Source organism: Opisthocomus hoazin, chromosome 3, assembly GCF_030867145.1.
Source record: "Opisthocomus hoazin isolate bOpiHoa1 chromosome 3, bOpiHoa1.hap1, whole genome shotgun sequence".
In the NCBI taxonomy this organism is placed as follows: Eukaryota; Metazoa; Chordata; class Aves; order Opisthocomiformes; family Opisthocomidae; genus Opisthocomus; species Opisthocomus hoazin.
In genome coordinates, this window is record NC_134416.1 from 8,966,478 (window position 1) to 8,985,518 (window position 19,041).

At 43.6% G+C, this 19,041-nt stretch overlaps 1 protein-coding gene across 3 annotated transcripts in view; it reads left to right on the plus strand.

The window, feature by feature from the left end:
- Positions 1 to 292: 292 nt before the first annotated feature.
- ZFAT (zinc finger and AT-hook domain containing) overlaps positions 293 to 19,041 on the plus strand; it is a 109,193-nt gene continuing 90,444 nt past the window's right edge. For all 3 annotated transcript variants that reach the window (XM_075415513.1, XM_075415514.1, XM_075415516.1), the window contains exons 1-2: positions 293 to 362; positions 14,980 to 15,150. In XM_075415513.1, coding sequence (XP_075271628.1) covers positions 344 to 362; positions 14,980 to 15,150 — 190 coding nt within the window. In that variant the 5' untranslated portion in view covers positions 293 to 343. The remainder of the gene's footprint in view (positions 363 to 14,979; positions 15,151 to 19,041) is intronic.

The following is a 19,041-nucleotide window of genomic DNA, read 5'->3' on the forward strand; positions in this document are numbered from 1 at the left end:
GGCTCGGCCCCTCCCTGCCCCCGCGCCCCGCCCTCCCCCCTCCCTGCCCTCGCGTCTCCCTGCGACGTCGCGGAGGGAGAAGCCGCCGTGTCGGGCGCGGCAGATTCGCCATAACCCGCCGCCCGGCCGGCCTCCCCCCTGCCGATTAAAATAATATTTATTTATTTATCTAAACAAGGAGGGGGGGGCCTCGGCGCGGCCCGCGCGAGCCTGGCCCGCTGGCGCGGAAGTGATTTTTTTGTTTTTCTCGCCCTTCCCCCCCCCCCCCCCCCCCCCTTTTTAAACCGGGCCGCGCCGCTGGGCTGCCGGTCAGCTCCCCCGCCGCCCCTTCCCCGCCGCGGTTATGGAGGCTGCGGCTGCAGGTGAGCGGGGCGGCACGCGGCGGGCCGCGGCCCGGGACGGCGGGGAGCGCGCACGGATCCTCTCCCGGCAGGGCCGATGGGGAGGGGGGTAGGGGAGGGAGAAAGTAGTTCCGGCGGGTTCTGCCGTCACGCTCCATCCGCGCGACAAGTAGTTCCCCCAGAGGCGGCCCGGCTGCTCCCCCCGCCTCGGCCTTCACCGCGGCTCTGCTGGCGGAAAAGGGTCGGGGAGGGGGGGGAAGCGGCTGCCGGGCGCCCTGGGGGTCTGTGGAGCCGCCTCACCCGGGAGGCCGGGGCCTCGGCCGGGCCCCCCCCCCCCCCGGCGGGGTGAGGGAGGGCGGCGGGCCGCCGTGCGCGGGCGGGGAGGCGGCGGGGGAGGCCGCCCTGGCCCCGGGGCAGCCCCGGGTGGTGCCCGGGAGGGCGGCGGCAGCCCCCGGTGCCCCGGCTGCCCGTCCCGTCGCTGCCGAGCGGGAGCCTGTCGGGGGACGCTGGGCAGGAGCAGCTGCCGGGCTGTCCGCGCTGAGCTGCTGCGCGTCTGGGTTTGAAACGCTCAGGTTTTCCTCTGGCCGCTTGTGTGAACAGCGGTAGCTCCAGAGCCGAGGAGTTCAGCTGCGGAAGGGAGATAAAACAAGTCAGATGCTTCCACTGCATTGCCGTCTCGGTCCTTGACGTGCCGTGCGTTGGCCTGTCACGGGCATTACCTGTGGATGTAAAACTGCAGGTGTGATGGCCGTGTTAATGCTCTGTGCGTGCCTGCTGCGTTTCACAGTCCCTGTGTGGCTGTTGCAGCACAGGTTTGTGGAGTGGTGTCGCAATAGTTTAGCGCTAGTTAATTACCCTGTTGGCTTTTGGTTGTCGTTCCCTGAGATGCCATTTGAATTTTTAGAATCCTTAGTTATTTCTAGCTGTCCTGTGAAGTATTTACAGAGAATTAGTTTGCGACTCAAACAGGATTTTATGCCAAAAAGAACAGCACTATCAGGAGAATAACTTGTATCTAAATAGTGGACTATCTAACAGGTGTTAGTGTTACTTAAGTACTACTGTAAAAACATTTCAGGGCTGCTGTATATTCTCCGATACAACTTCAGATGAGAAATTAATTCTCTTACCACAAGCACCGCTGCTACTAGTAAATCCGTATTTATTAAATTTCTCTTAATAAAAAGTGTTCTGAGGGTAGATGAACCCAGAACTGTCGCGAGTGTCTGGGGTGTTTGATATTGCGGCTGCTGAAGTGTATTTAACTTCAGACGCGTTTCCATTACGTGCGCTGCCAAAAATCAGGTTCCGAGCATTTCAGCATCCTGAAGTCCGTGGCCGGTCACATCGTTCCTGCTTGTTCTTTGATACCGAGTGTTTTCGGTATCTCTGGTAGCGTGGCTTACGGTGCGGTGCTGCACGGTAGCGTGTGTTAGTGGTAACTTCTGCAGTGTTGTATTTGGCCACCTGAGGGCGATCTTAGAACGCTAAAAAAGAGAACGTCTTACTACAAGCGCATCTATTACGGGGTATTTTTTTTTTATCATGGAAAAGCTACCTTCTTTATATGTTTGATAAACTGATTATTCTGAACTGCTGCACATAACTTCGTTTTCTAGTTATCAGAACATCATTTTTTAATCCAGTTCTGAGTTTTGTATATTCTAGCCAACACAAATGTGTGTAGGCAGTTGTTTTCTTTTGAAGAATATGTAACCGCTTCCAGGAGCGTTTGTAGAGCTGCTGCGTGTAAAAGAAAAAAATACATATGCTTTTATTTGCTTTTATTAGCTAAATTTCAGTAGTTTTAAACACAAGTTTCTTTTGACAAATCTAGTAACAGACTAGTTTAATACAGCATGTTTGGTTATGGTGAGAGTGTGAAGACATGCTTCAGACAAAAGAAGAGAGGAGAGCCTTGTGCCCTTTTCCTGTTGGGGCAGCTGTTTCATCGTGTGGCATGAGGCAGACTCTGGTTTCTGGGAGTATCTTAGATAGCTCTGAAGCAAGTCAGTGTAACCTGGATACTTAGTCTCCCCGTAGCTGAAGTTAACCATCTAAAATTCATCTAGCACAAGGCAAACCTCTAGCCCATTACTAGTTTGTTTCTCTACCTTTGTGCTGGGGATAATGATGTCTTTATGTCAGATATTTGGAGATTTTCAGAGGTACTGTGTTATGTTGTTGAAGTACTATAATATTTGAATGCAAGAGTAACTGAGCTGTGTTAAAGTCTGCATTGTGTAATGCTGCTGCGACTTAAAAGAAATCAAAAGAAAATATAAATGATCTAGATCTTAATTTTGTGGTATACCTGACACCTTGTGTCTCTAACGGTGACTCATAATGGATGTCTAGATAGAGAAGTGTTAGAACAGGGCCTTGGAGGGACTATAGCCAAAGATCGAAGCCCAGTATGGACTTCTGCAGCAGTAACCTTCTTTTCTGGTTTTTGTAGGCCTGTGTGTTATAGGATCATCTGTTTTATAGGACCATCTCATATAACTGTAACATTTTGGGTTTGAGTAATGCAGTTCTTTATTTTGAGGCTGTCCTTAAAGTGTTTACTGGAATCAAGAGATTTTTCATGGAAAACCTCTCCAAACCCTTACAGAACGACAGCAAATTGAAAGGCTTGTTTTCTACAGGCTCGCCTTTGAAGGGTCTTTTCATACACAGATTACTTTTTAGTACACAGGCTCTCAGGCAGGCCTGTTACTGTTGAGGTGTTTGAAAAAAAAAAAAAAATGTTGTGTTCTGCTTTTTACTTTTTTAGTTAATAAAATTATCCTTATTGACTTGCTGTGTTTTTTACATTTAATTTGTCACAGTTTTCAATCTTTTTTTGTTTTCCTCATTTGACAAAACTTTAATAGCATCGCATGGTTTAGGTTGGAAGAGACCTTTAAAGATCATCTGGTTCCAGCCCCTCTGCCATGGGCTGGGACACCTTCCACTAAATCAGGTTGCTCAAAGCCCCATCCAACCTGGCCCTGAACACTCTCACCATAAAAAAATTCCTTCCTTATATCTAATCTAAATCTACCCTCTTTCAATTTAAAGCCATTACCTCTTGTCCTATCACTCCATGCCCCTGTAAAAAGTCCTTCTCCAGCTTTCTGGTAGGCTCCCTTTAGGTGTTGGAAGGCTGCTTTAAGGTGTCCCTGGAGCCTTCTCTTCTCCAGGCTGAACAGCTCCAACTCTCTCGGCCTTTCCTCATAGGAGAGGTGTTCTATCCCTCTGATCATTTTTGTCGCCCTCCTCTGGCCCTACTCCAACAGGTCCATGTCTTTCCTGTGCTGAGGGCTCCAGAGCTGGATGCAGGACTCCAGGTGAGGTCTCACCAGAGCAGAGTAGAGTGGCAGAATCACCTCCCTCGACCTGCTGGCCACGCTTCTTTTGATACAGCACAGGATATGGTTGGCCTTCTGGGCTACAAGCTCACACTGATGGGTCATGTTGAGTTTCTCATCAAGCAGTACCCCCAGGTCCTTCTCCTCAGGGCTGCTCTCAATTCATTCTCTGCCCAGCCTGTATTTGTGCTTGGGATTGGCCTGGCCTATGTGCAGGACCTTGCACTTGGACTTGTTGAACTTCATGAGGTTTGCACAGGCACACCTCTCAAACTTGTCAAGGTCTCTCTGAATGGCATCCCTTCCTTCCAGTGTGTTGACCACACCACACAGCTTGGTGTCATCGGCAGACTTGCTGAGGGTGCACTGAATCCCACTGTCCATGTCGCTGACAAAGATATTAAACACCACCGGTCCCACCACCAACCCCTGAGGAATGCCACTCTGTGTTGTCCTGCCAACAGATATCGGGGTGATTGAAGTCCTCCATGGGGACCGGGGCTATTGAGCATGGGGCTGCTCCTATCTGTCTGTAAACGGCCTCATCCTCTTGGTCTTCCTGGTTGGGTGGCCTGTAGCAGACCTCCACTGTAATGTCACCGGTCCCTGTCCTGCCTATAAACCAGACCCGTAAGGTCTTGGTTGGGTCCTCATCCATTCCTGGAGGTCCATGCACTCCAGCCGGTCATTGACACAGAGGGCGACTGCCCCTCCTAGTCTCCAATGCATGTCCTACAGGCTGCAGAGCCAGTCACTCCAGTCATAGGAGCCATCCCACCACGTCTCTGTGATGCCAGTGAGATCACCGCCCTGCCGGCGTGAGCGCGTTTCCAACTCCTCTTGTTTATTCCCCATGCTGTGTGCGTTTGCGTAGAGGCATTTAAGTTGGGCCCCCGATGAAGCTGACTTACTGGCTGAAGATCCGTTGTGCTGCCCTTCAGGTGCTCTGCTGCTGACCTGTGATCCTTCTCCCGGCTTTGGGCATCTACTGCTGGGACCGGCATCAAACTGGTAGCAGTGGCATGGGCTGAGGTTCCCCTCACCCCAGCATCTTTAGTTTAAAGCACTCTTCACCAGCTTGGCAAACCTATGACCAAAGATGCTCTTCCCTTTCTCTGTCAGATGGACCCCATCAGCCCCCACTAGACCAAATAAAGATGTTTTCTTCTACTAAAGTTTTCTTTTGCTGCTGTTTAGCTGTGCTAGATTTTTTTTCTTCCCATTTCTAAAATCTTCTGTGTTGATTAGCATCAAATATAATGCTTATAAATAGTCTTCATGCTGCTTTCAAGGATTTAACTCGTCTTGGAACCTTTTTAGTCCTGTTTGTGATTTGTTTTTGTTTTGTTAAAGATGCTTTTTCTCTAGTTCACATTGTTGAACACATACATTTGGCTCTTTATCACTCTTTTAAAGGATGTTTGAGTACTTGTTTAATCACAGTTAGAGTAACTCTCAAGTAATGCCACTTCGAATTTGGTCCTCTGTTTTACTTCAGCTGAAGTCAAGAACTGTTTCTCCTCATGTGGTTTCCCTGACTGCTTGCTGGGTGAAGCAGACATTAATGGTGTCTGAGCGTTTAATCTTGGCATCCTGTCCTGACCTGACATTTAACCATCTTCACTGAAGCCTACAATATATTGTTGTTTCTGTCCTTGTAACCTCTTCTATTCCCTTCACTGAGCCACGGTCCTTCCTACCATTGTGGTCAAACTGTTGCTACTGTAGTGCTAACAGTGTGCTCTTCTGTACAGCGCGAGTGTTTCTGTCCTCAGGGATTCTGTTACTGGATAAAAAAAACCTGTTAATCAGATTTGCCTCTGAGTTGCTTCTAACAGATGGTGTTGCTTCACAGACAACACATCCTGCTTTCTGTCCTCAGTGTTTGGAGGTGGAAGTGTCCCACTGGCGTTACAACAATATTTTTTCAGGAACTGTTTGAATGCCTCTCTGTCACTAGTCCTTCAGTACAGCTAGGCGTTCTGGTGTTGGCACTGTAGTGGGCTTCTTGTGTTATTGTGGTAGTATGTAGATTTGTCTTTTCAGAAGCAGCTACAAAGAAGTTGGAAACAAACCCAACAATTTGTTTCAACTGTTCTTTGTCGTTTCCTGTTAAAATTTTACTAATTTCTGTGTCGTCCTTCGTTTGAAAATAGTCTTCATGATTTTACCACTGCGGGGTGAATCACCTTCATCTTTGTGGTCGTTTGCACTTGTCACCTATCCTTCAGTCTTTAATTTAAAAACGTTTTCATAATCTCTTAAATTTTGGATTGAATGAAGCTCGTTGCTCCTCTGTATTTTTTTCTCAATTAATTTCTTGTACACCTAAGGGAACATTACAATCAGCTGCGTTCTGCTCACAGCAGCACCCCGTGCATTCCTGTCCCAAGCACCTTAACTAGTGCGCTTTCTTCTGCTTTTATTTTCTTTGTCATAGTATATTTACACTGTAAATATTTTTAAATGTAGTTTATTTCTTAATCAGAAACATTCACAAACTCCAGTGTAATTTCATTTTATATATTGCATACCTCTCTGTAATGTCTGAGAGCCTCTAGAGATGTGGTTTACCTTGCAAATTAAACTTGTGGCCTTGCTAGGAAAAAAGTTAAACGTAGATGATTAGGTTTTCCATAAAACCGTATTAAGGGGTATTGATTTTAGTATCATCTTTTAGTTTTTGCAGGAATGCAGCCTTTATCTACATTGCCATCGCTTACTTCCTTAATGTTAAAATAAACAATGTTTATGGCATTTAACTAATGATAATTAAGTTGTCCTGATTTTAGTTAGCAGCTAAAAGTGAGAACAGACATGATCAGGTGCTCCTTTTCCTTGACAGAATGTGTTCTGTATTGCGGGTATTGTCTCAGTGGTCATCCTATGCTGGTGAATTAAAAATCAGTTGCTTGCTGTTAAGAATAGTTCAAATTCAGATGAAGGAAACCCTAAAACAGCTTTCTATTTTCTCTGGCCTGCTGCTTTTAGTTCAGTTAATTTGTTAGTTCTGAACATGGGATACTTGTGGTGCTGCTGTTCTAATGGTAGCCGCTAGTGGCAGGTTTTAAACACTTCAACACTGAATTAGGATAATGCTTTTGATTTGGAGATATGCCCATAATCCTGCATATTAATTTCTTGATGAATCAAAATAGAGAAAACAGCAGGAAACAAATACGATTTCTTTATTTTTATAACTCTTATTAAATGAAGAGAAATAAAATTGGTTTATACGAGCGTCTTTATTAAAAAGATAAGAAAAATGTTACAAGGTCGTGGAAGAGGTCTAGTGAATAAATCTATGGCTAAATATAGCCTTCTGAGGTTAAATTATATGTAATCAGCACTTACATTTTGTTTGAAGATCCTTTTTTATAAGAGAAAAATGCAACTGACAATTATTTACATTTTACTGAAATTATGAAGCAGTACTTATTACCTGAAGGTGTTAAAAACGCATAATCATACATTTAACAGTATTTAAAAAAAAAATTATTTCTTTTTTAAAGTAAAAAATGCAACAAAGAAGGTCTTCCTCCAGTGAAGAAATAAAAATCAGAGATACATTATAACAAGTTTTTGAAAATTTCATATATTTAAAACAACACTGAAAACAAAAGAAATCTCTAACACGCAGGAGGGAAAAAGATCTGAAGTCTAAGAAAAATATTTTTAGTGTATTTGACTTTACTATAGGATATTATAATTCATTGTACTGCATGTGCCAGTACTTTCATGTTCAGCTCAAACAATTTTTTAATGAGAAATATTGTTGCTGGTATTAAACACAGATTATTGGCTTTTTACATGTTGCTCTCATATTAACTGTTATCTCATGATTTTGATACTTCTACCTAAAGAAGCTATCAAGGAAAAGTCTTGTTTATTGTTCTTAGACACTTGAATATCTTACATACTCAGCATTTGTGTATGAAGAGTTCTTTAATAAAAAAATAGTTTTATTGGAAAAATTGTGCTCGCTTTTTATTGCACTTGAGATTTGAACAGAAATCCTTGTATTATCTCAGTAGTCCTGTTGGTGTATTATTATCATGTTTGGTATGATAAAGAAAAATTTAACTTCATTGAATAAAGATAGCTTGCATTTAACAGAACTGTCTAATAATTGCAGATTTCAAGATAACATAGTGCAGGGGAGAGCAGTGGCAAAGTAGTGAGGAAGTCGGATACTGAAGTAACCTAAACCCTTCTTTTTGATAAGCTTGTGGGACAGCAATAGAGTGCTATGCCTTGCTGGTAGATGAACCCACAATTTGTTTCTGATTGTATTGTAACATTTGTGTTAGCTAGTTCTAGGCATTGTTAAGGTGTCAGATATCGGGAGTTTTTATAAGAATAAGCAGTTGTTTTAGGAATATTTTGAAATTAGTGCTGGATTTTAGGCAGTTATCTCTGAACATAGCTCGGTGCCGAGACATATTTAGGTGGGAATGTAGGATTTGCTTTTTCCTTGGTCCTCAAGCATAGCTGGTTTTATAGTTATGGGCTTGGAGATCTGAGAGTAGCACACCTTAAGCAGGTAAAACTTGTTGGAGGAAGATCAGAAACAACATTGCAGGGGGTATCCTGGAGGAGTCCCTGTCCCAGGCTGATGATGATGTGGCTGCTGGTTTCCCACCTGCAGATTCAGCCAGCGGCACAGCTGAGTATGTATCCCTGCAACACGCTCTGCACGCACCACACACACGAGACAGCAGCGTGGGAGGCACTGCCTTCAACAGCACCTACGTATGGGACTCACATAAAATGTAAGTAGAGACAGCCAAGTCCTCCTCTTCGGCTGGTGGAGGTTGAAGGTCACTAGTGAAGGCACACACAGAGCACTCTCTAGATTCACAAGCGCGTTCGCAGGTCTCCCAGGTAGCGGTATGGCCCCTCTGTCCATCCAATCCTCCACCCGCACAGCAGGTTTGGGAAGGTGCAGACACTTGTTCCTCCCTGCCCCTGGTCCCACTCCAGCTGCTGTTGTTGAGCCCCCTACTCACTTGACTCATTCCAGTCTCCCCAGTAGCTGTGCCTAGAACATGCAGTGGTCCCATTCCAATAGCTGGAGGTGGGGATGGTGAAAGGAGGTGGTGGTCAGCTCATAACGTGTTATCTCTGCCGCTCCTTCTTCCTCACATTCTTCCCCTGCTCCAGCATGGGGTCCCTCCCACAGGACACAGTTCTTCATGAAGTGCTCCAATGTGAGTCCTTCCCACAGGTTCAGGAACAGATTGCTCCAGTGTGGATCCCCTGTGGGGTCACAAGTCCTGACAGAAGACCTGCTCCAGAATGGGCTTCTCTCCCTTTGAGTCCATAGGTCCTGCCAGGAGCCTGCTCCAGTGCGGGCTTTCCACAGGGTCACAGCCTCCTCCAGGCATCCACCTGATCCGACGTGGGTTCCTCCACGGGCTGCAGGTGGATATCTGCTCCACTGTGGACCTCTATGGTCTGCAGGCGGACAGCCTACGCACCATGGTCTTCTCCATGCACTGCAGGGGAATCTCTGCTCTGGCGCCTGGAGCACCTCCTTCCCTACCTGCTTCACTGACCTTGGTGTCTGTAGGGCTGTTTCTCTCACATCATCTCACTCCTCTCTCCCATCTGCTACACAACAGTTTTTACACTTTCTTAAGTATGTTATCACATAGACACCAAGACACTGCCAACATCACTAATGGACTCAGCTTTGGGCAGTGGTGGGTCCGTCTTGGAGACAGCTGGAGCTGGCTCTGGCTTACATGGGGAGCAACTCCTGATGTCTTCTCACAGAACGCACCCCTGCAGCCTCCCCTCCGCTACGAAAACCTTGTAATGTAAACCAAATACAGGGAGTCCCACAGATGTTCCTGAAGTATCCCAAATCTTCCTGTTCCTCGTGTTTGTCTTCTCTTACCAGCTGCAAAGTGCAGGTGACCTTCTCCAAAGTTGTGCCTGCAGTTCCTTGGTGTTCCATCAGTTTGTAACTGGAGACTTCTAGTCCTTGACATTGTCTGTTATCTCTTGCCTGCCAGGTTTGTGTCTCTGTGTATTCTTGTTCAACATTTATGCCATTATCTTATTGACGTTCCTTTACCCTGAAAATATCATTGATCAGATAGCCTTAATGAAGCAGAGTGTTACCTTTTGCATACCCTTATGAATGATATGACTAAAAAGTTAAGAAATAGGTGTTTCTTATGCCATTCTTGGCTTACTACATTGTGTTTCCTGGCTGTACTGTTAGATGCACAACAGAATGAGGACTTTCATGCAGTTGTTTTTGAGAGTTTTTGTGCTAAGAATGTTTAAAAAACCCAAACAAACTTTCCACCTGATAATTGAATTTGCAATGCGTGCTGCGTGCTATGACATGACTTACTCCAGAGTTGGAAAACCCAGGTGGTGAAGAGTAGACGGTGCTGTGGACCTGCACATCAGGTGAAGCGATGGAGCATCCAGGCTGGTGTGTGCTCCCTGCTAGCCCTTGCTGAGCTACTGGTGAACTGGAGCAGGGAGTTAAGTGTCCTGCAACAAACTGGAAAAGCAGCCAGACACTGGAGAAGGAGCTGGTGTTGTAGAACTGGGAGAAGGAGAATAGACCCAATGCCTTCTGAGCTGAAGGCATGTGCTTGTGTTTGCAAAATTTCTAGCAGGTTCCATAAAGAAACTTACCACCAGCACAAGGCCTTTCTTTGCAAAACTTGACGTGCTTGTAGATAGGAAGAAAGAAGTAAAGGGAGTTGCAGATCAAGCCTGTCAGTAGCCATGTCTGTGGCTAGGTGCATGGAGATGTGCCAGTGTGATGCCCATCTACAAGAAGGGCTGGAAGGAGGATCTGGGGAACTACAGACTTGTCAGCCTGACCTTGGTGCCGGGGAAGATTATGGAGCGGTTCATCTTGAGTGCACTCACCAGGCATGTGCAGGACCACCAGGGAATCAGGCCCAGACAGCATGGGTTTGTGAAAGGCAGGTTCTGCTTGACCAGCCTGATCTCCTTCTATGACCGGGTGACCGGCCTAGTGGATGAGGGAAAGGCTGTGGATGTTGTCTACCTGGACTTTAGTAAGACCTTTAACACTGTTCCCCACAGCATCCTCCTAGAGAAGTTGGCAGATCATGGCTTAGACAGGTGTATACTTTGCTGGGTGAAAAACTGGCTGGATGGCTGAGCCCAGAGAGTGGTGGGGAAAGGAGTTCAATCCAGTTGGCAACTGGTCATGAGTGGTGTCCACCAGGGCTCAGTTTTGGGTCCGGTCTTGTTTAATCTCTTGATCAATGATCTGGATGAGGGGACTGAGTGCTCCCTCAGTAAGTTTGCAGATGACACCAAGCTGGGTGGGAGTGTCAATCTGCTTGAGGGTAGGAAGGCTCTGCAGAGGGATCTGGACAGGCTGGATCGATGGGCTGAGGTCAATTGTATGAGTTTCAACAAGGCCAAATGCTGGGTCCTGCACTTCAGTCACAACAACCCCTTGCAACGCTACAGGCTTGGAGGAAGAGTGGTTGGAAAATGTCTGGCAGAAAAGGACCTAGGGATATTGGTCAACAGCCAGCTGAACATGAGCCAGCAGTATGCCCAGGTGGCCAAGAAGGCCAACGGCATCCTGGCTTGTATCAGGAATAGTGTGGGCAGCAGGAGTATGGAGATGATCGTGCCCCTATACTCGGCAGTGGTGAGGCCGCACCTGGAGTACTGTGTTCAGTTTTGGGCCCCTTACTGTGAAAGGAAGACCTTGAGTTGGTGGAGTGTGTCCAGAGAAGGGCAATGAAGCTGGTGAAGGGTCTAGAGAACAAGTCTTATGAGGAGCGGCTGAGGGAGCTGGGATTGTTTAGTCTGGAGAAGAGGAGGCTGAGGGGAGACCTTATTGCTCTCTACAGCTACCTGAAAGGAGGTTGTAGTGAGGTGGGTGTTGGTCTCTTTTCCCAGGTAACTTGCGATAGGATGAGAGGAATTGGCCTCAAGTTGCATGAGGGGAGGTTTAGATTGGATATTAGGAAAAAAATCTTCACAGAAAGAGTATTCAGGCATTGGAAGAGGCTGCCTAGGGCAGTGGTGGAGTCACCATCCCTGGAGGTGTTTAAACACTGTGTAGATGTGGCACTTTGTAACATGGTTTAGCAGACATGGTGGTGTTGGGTTGATGGTTGGACTTAATGATCTTGGAGGTCTTTTCAAACCTTAATGATTCTATGAGATTCTCTGCCTGTTTTGCTGGGGTAGAAAATAGCAAATTAGTGGCTTAAACTGTGTATTTACAGGAAGAATTACTGCTGGAGAAGAGACATGGTGGTTTTCTCTGTGGTGTAACTGGGTTTTAACCCTGGAAATAAGGATATAGTTTCTTACTTCATCTGGGCTAAGAATACCTGAGTCTTCTGGTGGGATTCAGTAAGCCAGTGTCTGGTAGCTGTACGGTGTTATATGCCCAGGGAAGACTGTGGTAGCTTTAGATCTTACCTGTCTAAATCTTGTGAAACCTGGAAGCTGTGTTTATCTTAAGATTTTAAGCTAGGAACAAGTACCGTTGGATTCCAACCAGGCCTCAACGGAGAGGGATAAAGTTCTTGGAGCTGCAAGAAAAAGGGGAGGTTGGAAACCAAAGTACAAGTGAACGTGAGTAGTGCTGAGAGCTTGGAAGTGAGTAGTAAGGATCAGGGAGAGAGAGGAGAGAGTCTGGTAGGGAGCATGGTGTAAGAGATGCAGGAGAGAGAAAGGGAAGGGTTATAAAATGCCTGATAGGAAGTGGAGAAAAAAAAAGTTGGAAGCAAACATTGGTATAGCTTGGGAGATAAAGGAGTTACTAAACTGAGAATAAAGCTTATGTATGTTACATATGCTGAAGATGGGAGGAAATCTTATAGGTTTAATATCCTGTGTTCTTTCTTTCACTTTCACCGTTAACATTACTAATTGTCTGTAATACAATCACAAATACCTGTGTCATTAAAAAAAAAAAATTGAGGAAAAAAAACCCCACAAGACTAAGTCCTAGTCTAAGAATGCCGTGTAACATTTTTGATTGCAGAAAGCTCTTGTTGTTAATGTTTTGATGATGATGAAGCAGCAAGGTTTGTTTCAGCTCTGTTGTAAGTTCAGGAGGAAATCAGCAGTTATTCATATTCTGAACTTCGTTGCTGTGTGTTGTGGGAATGTTGACCAGGTGTGTAAGTATGCGCACTGTCAACTTCACTATTCCTCAGGCCAACAGGTATCTGGTAAATACTTATTTTTTTATTTAATTGTGGCGTTCTAGTTCCTGTTAACAGTTGCAGAACTTCAAAGGCTATTACAGAAGTTTTTAACTGCTGCCTGCGTTGAGAAGAGGGGTGAAAAGTTTTGGATACTTCGGAATGATTTATGGCATGTAAATATGGAATTGCTTGCTTGCTCCGGGTTTCTTGTGAAAATAGTTATTTAAGAATAGAACAAAACATTACCCAACCCCTAACGTATGTTTTGTGCAAAATGAAAGTTTTTGATTAGTTAGAATTAACCTCTGGACCAGTTTTTGCCATACAATGATCAAAAGTGTATATGATGGTAATAAATTACCTGATTCCCTTAAATACTGTTAATTTAGTGATTTTGGTAAGGTAAGTGCTTCTTTCTCTCCCTTTCTCCACTCCCCGCTCCAACTTTAAAGCAAAACAACACAGGTAGTTTTTTATGCTGTGTGAAGGTGATTGGGAACAAGGGAACCTGCTTCCTAGTCTGCAGCTTGCTGTTGGTTTTGGTTTTAGTAATTCATTTCTAAATCTCCCTTTGCTGTACACATGCTTAGTATAAAGAAAAAAAATAGACTAATTAAGAAATATGCTGAGATCTTTGGAACAATTAAAAAAAAAAATGAAATGGCTTTCCACTTTTCCATTTAAGAAGAAAATAACTAGTATTATTTATTTCAACGTACACTTAGCACAGTTTGTGTGGGCAAACTGAAGATAATGAATGAACCCAAAGCGTGTCTAGTGAACGGAATGTTCCAAATTGGTTTTGGCTGAAATTCCTGTTGTTTGTTTACCTGCATACTTGATTACTGTTCCTTTCTTTCTCTGCATATTTAATTGCTGTCTAATTAATTGCTCTGTTGATTTCCTACGTAATTAATTATTCACTAATTAATCATTGATTCCCTGCACAGTTAGTTAACTTATTGCTTATTTGATTTTTAGACATAATTGACCATAATTCATTGCTCAATTGCTACAGCACCTAATTAGCAACTGGTTAATCAGTTATCCTTTGCTTACTCCAAATCTAGGGGTTTAGGCGCATGGTCAGCACAGTTTGTCCTCTGCTTTATGACCTCCTTTTCCAGTCATTGTTCCTAAAAAAATTTCTTTAGTCAGTTTTATTTCCATCTCACCTCTGAGCAAAGCAGCTGCATCTTCTGCCTGCTCTCCTGATGCTTTCTGCCCCTTCCCAGACACATGCAATGTTCTCTGCCACCTGCTCCGTTCACTTCTGGTTTAGTTCCAGCTTTACTTCTGTTTGATTTTCCATGATTTTATTACTTTGTGTGAATCCTGAAAGCTTCTCGGAAAAACCTTAAACAAGAGTTTCAGGCACTTTAAACAACCAAACAGGCTTTTGGAGATTCTTGCTCTTCTGCCTCTCTCCAGGTCCTCACTGAGAGAAGTGCGAGATAAAGTGGCGTTGAGTGCTGGTTACAGCTGTTGAAGGAGGAGACAGGAGGCAGAAGACACAAAGCAGTGAGCCTGAACTTTTTGGGGACAACAACTAGGAAGCAGAAACAGTGGCGTAAAACCTTAAAACAGAAGTGTCAGCTAAATCATGGAGTTTCAATGTTCGGTGTTATTTAAAGCTATCGGTGAATGCTCATAGATTTTTGTAGTGTGAATCTTAAATTGCATTTACATTTAGAGAGAATGGTTGTCATCTGCTGGGTCAAGAACAGACTTCATTCACTTCTTGAAAAAAGTAGAATAGTACTAACTAGAGCAGAACTAGTTTAAAGGAATTTTTTCATTATAAACACACTGCAATTAAAATAGAAAAGCGTGTGTGCTCAAGACAGGAGAATGCCTGAGAAGGAACCCTACCAAGCTTGTAAGAACACATTGAGTGTGTTTATACGTTTTACATAGCTGCTTTTGTGTGTAATGAAGAGTATATTTGAAACAACAGGAACAGTGTTCGAGTTGTTTTTCAGACATGTTTTAAGAGATGAAATTACTGTGCTAGCTGAACTGAGTTCTCAATAACTAGTGGTAATATAAGTAAACAACTTAAATTTGGAAATATTAATTCCTCTTTTTAAACTTGTTTTTCAGGGATCAATTCCATCTTCATGTGTAAGCTTTGTAACTTATTTTCACCAAATCAGTCCGAACTATTGTCTCACGTCTCCGAGAAGCATACAGAAGAAGGGACCAGCGTGGATGACATCATTATTCCGCTCCAACCTCTAACAGTACCCACAAACATAAACAAAGATGGAGAAGGTACATTCATAAATTGAGAGGAATGTGATTTTCAAAGTCGTTTAGTTTTATGATAAAACCTGTGGTGTGATGATTCTGCGTTGTGTATAGAATGATTTACATAGCTTGTTTTTATAATGGTCACTGTACAACTGCCAACTTGAATTTCACTCAGTGCAGAATAGATTGGTGGACAGAATTGGATAAAATCAGCATGTGACAGGGAATGATGACATTGGTGCATTAATTTTGAATGTTGAGTGTAGCAAGTCTGCTTCCTACAGCTTTAATTTGAGCTGTGTAATAGCAGTGGAAAGCAACCAGGACACCATGAATGGGGGTCCTGAGGCTTAGGAATGGTGGTGTGCTTTGAGCTGTCTAACTCGTTTCTTGTTGTGTTTCAGATAATGTTAATAGTTGTGTTCCAAAAAGGAAACAGCATGATTCATAATTTGTAACTGTGCTTTGATATTAACACTAGTACATAAAGCAATCTGGTAGTCAAAGGTTGAATTAGTTATACAGAACAATTTTACTCTGCATTTGAAGAAGTTATATTCATTCCTTTTTTAACTGACGACAATTGCAATTCTTTGTGATATTAGCAGTGAATCACAGAATCACAGGATGGTAGGGGTTGGAAGGGACCTCTGTGGATCATCTAGTCCAATCCCCCTGCTGAAGCAGGGTCACCTACAGTAGGCTGCACAGGACCTCATCCAGGCATGTCTTGAATATCTCCAGAGAAGGAGACTCCACAGCCTCCCCGGGCAGCCTGTTCCAGTGCTCTGTCACCATCAGAGGGAAGAAGTTCTTCCTCATGTTCAGATGGAACTTCCTGTGCTTCAGTTTGTGCCCATTGCCCCTTGTCCTGTCGCTGGGCACCAATGAAAAGAGTTTGGCCCCATCCTCCTGACACCCACCCTTGAGATATTTCTAAGCATTAATAAGGTCCCCTCTCAGCCTTCTCTTGTTCAGGCTGAAAAAGCCCAGCTCCCTCAGCCTTTCCTCATTGGACAGATGCTCCAGTCCCCTCATCATCCTCGTAGCCCTCCGCTGGACTCTCTACAGTAGTTCCTCGTCTTTCTTGAACTGGGGAGCCCAGAACTGGACACAGTACTCCAGATGGGGCCTCACTAGGGCAGTGTAGAGGGGAAGGAGAACCTCCCTCGACCTGCTGGCCACACTCCTCTTGATGCACCCCAGGATCCCATTGACTTTCTTGGCAGCCAGGGCACACTGCTGGCTCATGGTCAATCTGTCATCCACCAGGACACCCAGGTCCCTCTCCACAGAGCTGCTCTCCAGCAGGTCCGCCCCAAGCCTGTACTGATGCATGGTGTTGTTCCTCCCCAGGTGCAGGACGATAACGGAGAAGTATCAGATCTACATCAAGTTTCAAAATGCCATTGTAATTTTATTTTAATTGTACAGAATGAAATTCTCAGGCATGCAGAATGCATCTTCCTTTCTTACACCCGTTTCCTTTTAGCCCTTTGCTAAATTGTATTTAAATTGCACAGTAATACTGGTACTTTGTAACGTCCTTATTCCGTTTAGTAAAAAGGTTCTTATGTAAACTTCTTGCATTTGTGTCGGGGACTGTCTGCACTTTCTGTATTGTATGTTGTTAAGCATGCAGCATACATTTATGAGAATAGTGGGTAGTTACTATTTTGATCTGTAGCAGCAGAAGCTACACATACACAGATTTTACGAAAATAATTTTGCAAATTGAATTATGTAAAATGTAATATTCGTATGTGAAGTTACACATTTGTAAGTTACCGTTGTTCTTGGTGAATACTTTTTGTCATCTGATAAGATCGTATGGCACCACTGTTTTCAGATTATGTAGCCCAACTCTTTGCCATCTGCTGTCGGTAAGAACGTCAAGGTAAATTACTTCTACATAGATTAAAACTTGTATTATAGACATACTTCAATATTTCTTCTTTCCCATCACACAGATTGATCGGAGAAGAGGGTAGTCTGTTCTGAAGTCCTATTCAATTATTTCCTGTTTTCTGTTAAAAAAATAGGGTGTTTCACAGTTGAATATAGGAATTTGACGAGTTCTTCTTTCAAGGCATCAATTTTTTCCCTCCTGTTACGGAACCTGCAGCATGTAAAACTTTAAAAAACTTGTAATATAAATTTTTTTTTTTTTTCAGTGGACTCCTTGTAGTAATTCAGTATTGTCATTAAAAGGAGAAGTGATTGATGAATGACAGTCTAGAAAATACAGCTTCCTTTTAGTACTTGTTGGCTGATAGAGGAAAATCTTTTTGTCCTTTGAAAGTGTAGTTTCTCTTCCAAGTATTGGTAAACACTGTAGCTGCTCCAGAATTGGTACGGACAAGTGAACGATGAGTTGTTAATGGAGCTCTGTGTTCTGCCTGAGTAATATACTAATGATTTTGAGTACTGTGAACAAGTAAAATGCTAGGCAAGTAATATGTGTTTATTCTTTAATGTCAGTTTATTGGCAATGCTGTCTGCAGAGTTTTATTTAGTCATGCCACTTTGCCATAGTTAAGTCATGGTATATTTAGAGTTGATTTGTTCTGAACATTTTGTTAGGATGATGTTAGAATTTTTTTAGCAAGTGGAACCAAGGGTACCAGGCAGATGTTGCTGTTACACAGATTATGCATAGGTCATGTTTTGTCCAGCACTGGAGTGTGGCATCTTTGTTTGGGAAATGACAGGTATTTACCAGTTAACTGTCATCACTTGTACTCTGCTTTTGCATAGGGTTTCCTTTCATAACGTTTCATAATGATCTTCATCTCCTTCAAAGTGCTTGTTGAAACTTTTGCTTCTACTTGGTCAGATTGGTAAGGCTTTGAGGGACAGCGTGGATGGCTTTGCTTCACCTGTTAAGAATAGTACACCCTGCTGGATTGCTGGCTGCTTTAGGCTATAGCTACGTTATGGGATACATGCTCCCTGCAGCACAGTCTGCAGGCCCCATCTATTGATTATGAAATGTTGAAGAAAGTTAGTTTGGGTATCATAATTTTCTCCAAGGAGTTTAACACATTATGGTCACTTCAAACTGGGGCGTATGCATCAGCTTCATCCTTACTTGAACACAGGGTACAACTAGAGCATGCGTTCAGGCTTGGGGAAGATGAGGTGTTCCTAGTTGCCGTGATGTATACATATAGCAGTAACAATATAAGGCTGTGGGTGAGATTTATTTGCATATATTTGTATGACACCTTGTGTAGAAGATGCTGAATACAACCATATTCTGTTATAATTGGTTAAAGAAAATACAAGCTTTTTATACGGACATTTGAGGAAGGATTCATGTTGCATAATGCATCTAGCTGTTAAAATTTGTTTGGGCTGTTTAAGTGAACACTTGCACAAGTGTTTTGTGACTGCTGACAAACTTTTTGTTTGAATCATGCTACAGCTAAGTGTGATGACTGTGTTGAGCTACTTACTTCCACGGGCTTGGAGAAAAAGGGCTGTTTAATAGGGATCAGAGATATCTGTCCCCTTACAGTATTAAAATGGCTTATTGAAGATGTTTTATGCTTGCGTAACTTGAGTTACACATGTTAAGGGAGTTAAGGCTGAGGGGTAGAAAACCAGAGGAGAAAAATCCATTATATACTTACAGTGTATAGTCTTATCAGTTTATTACGTTTTCCTGTACACTGTAAAGTAACTTTGGAAAATCCTACCCTCTAAGGGTGTTGTCCTTCAGTGAACCAATTTTGGTAATGCTTGGTTTTTAGGCGAGCTCTGCTTTGAGGATCATTAAACCGAGTAGAATCCACAAGTACTGGCATTCCACAATGTACATGCTCTATAGACTAGTGTAAGAAGACTGAAAAATACTCAACAGTGAAGATACTGTTATTTTAATTTTATGTTTCCTTTCATTCAACTTTG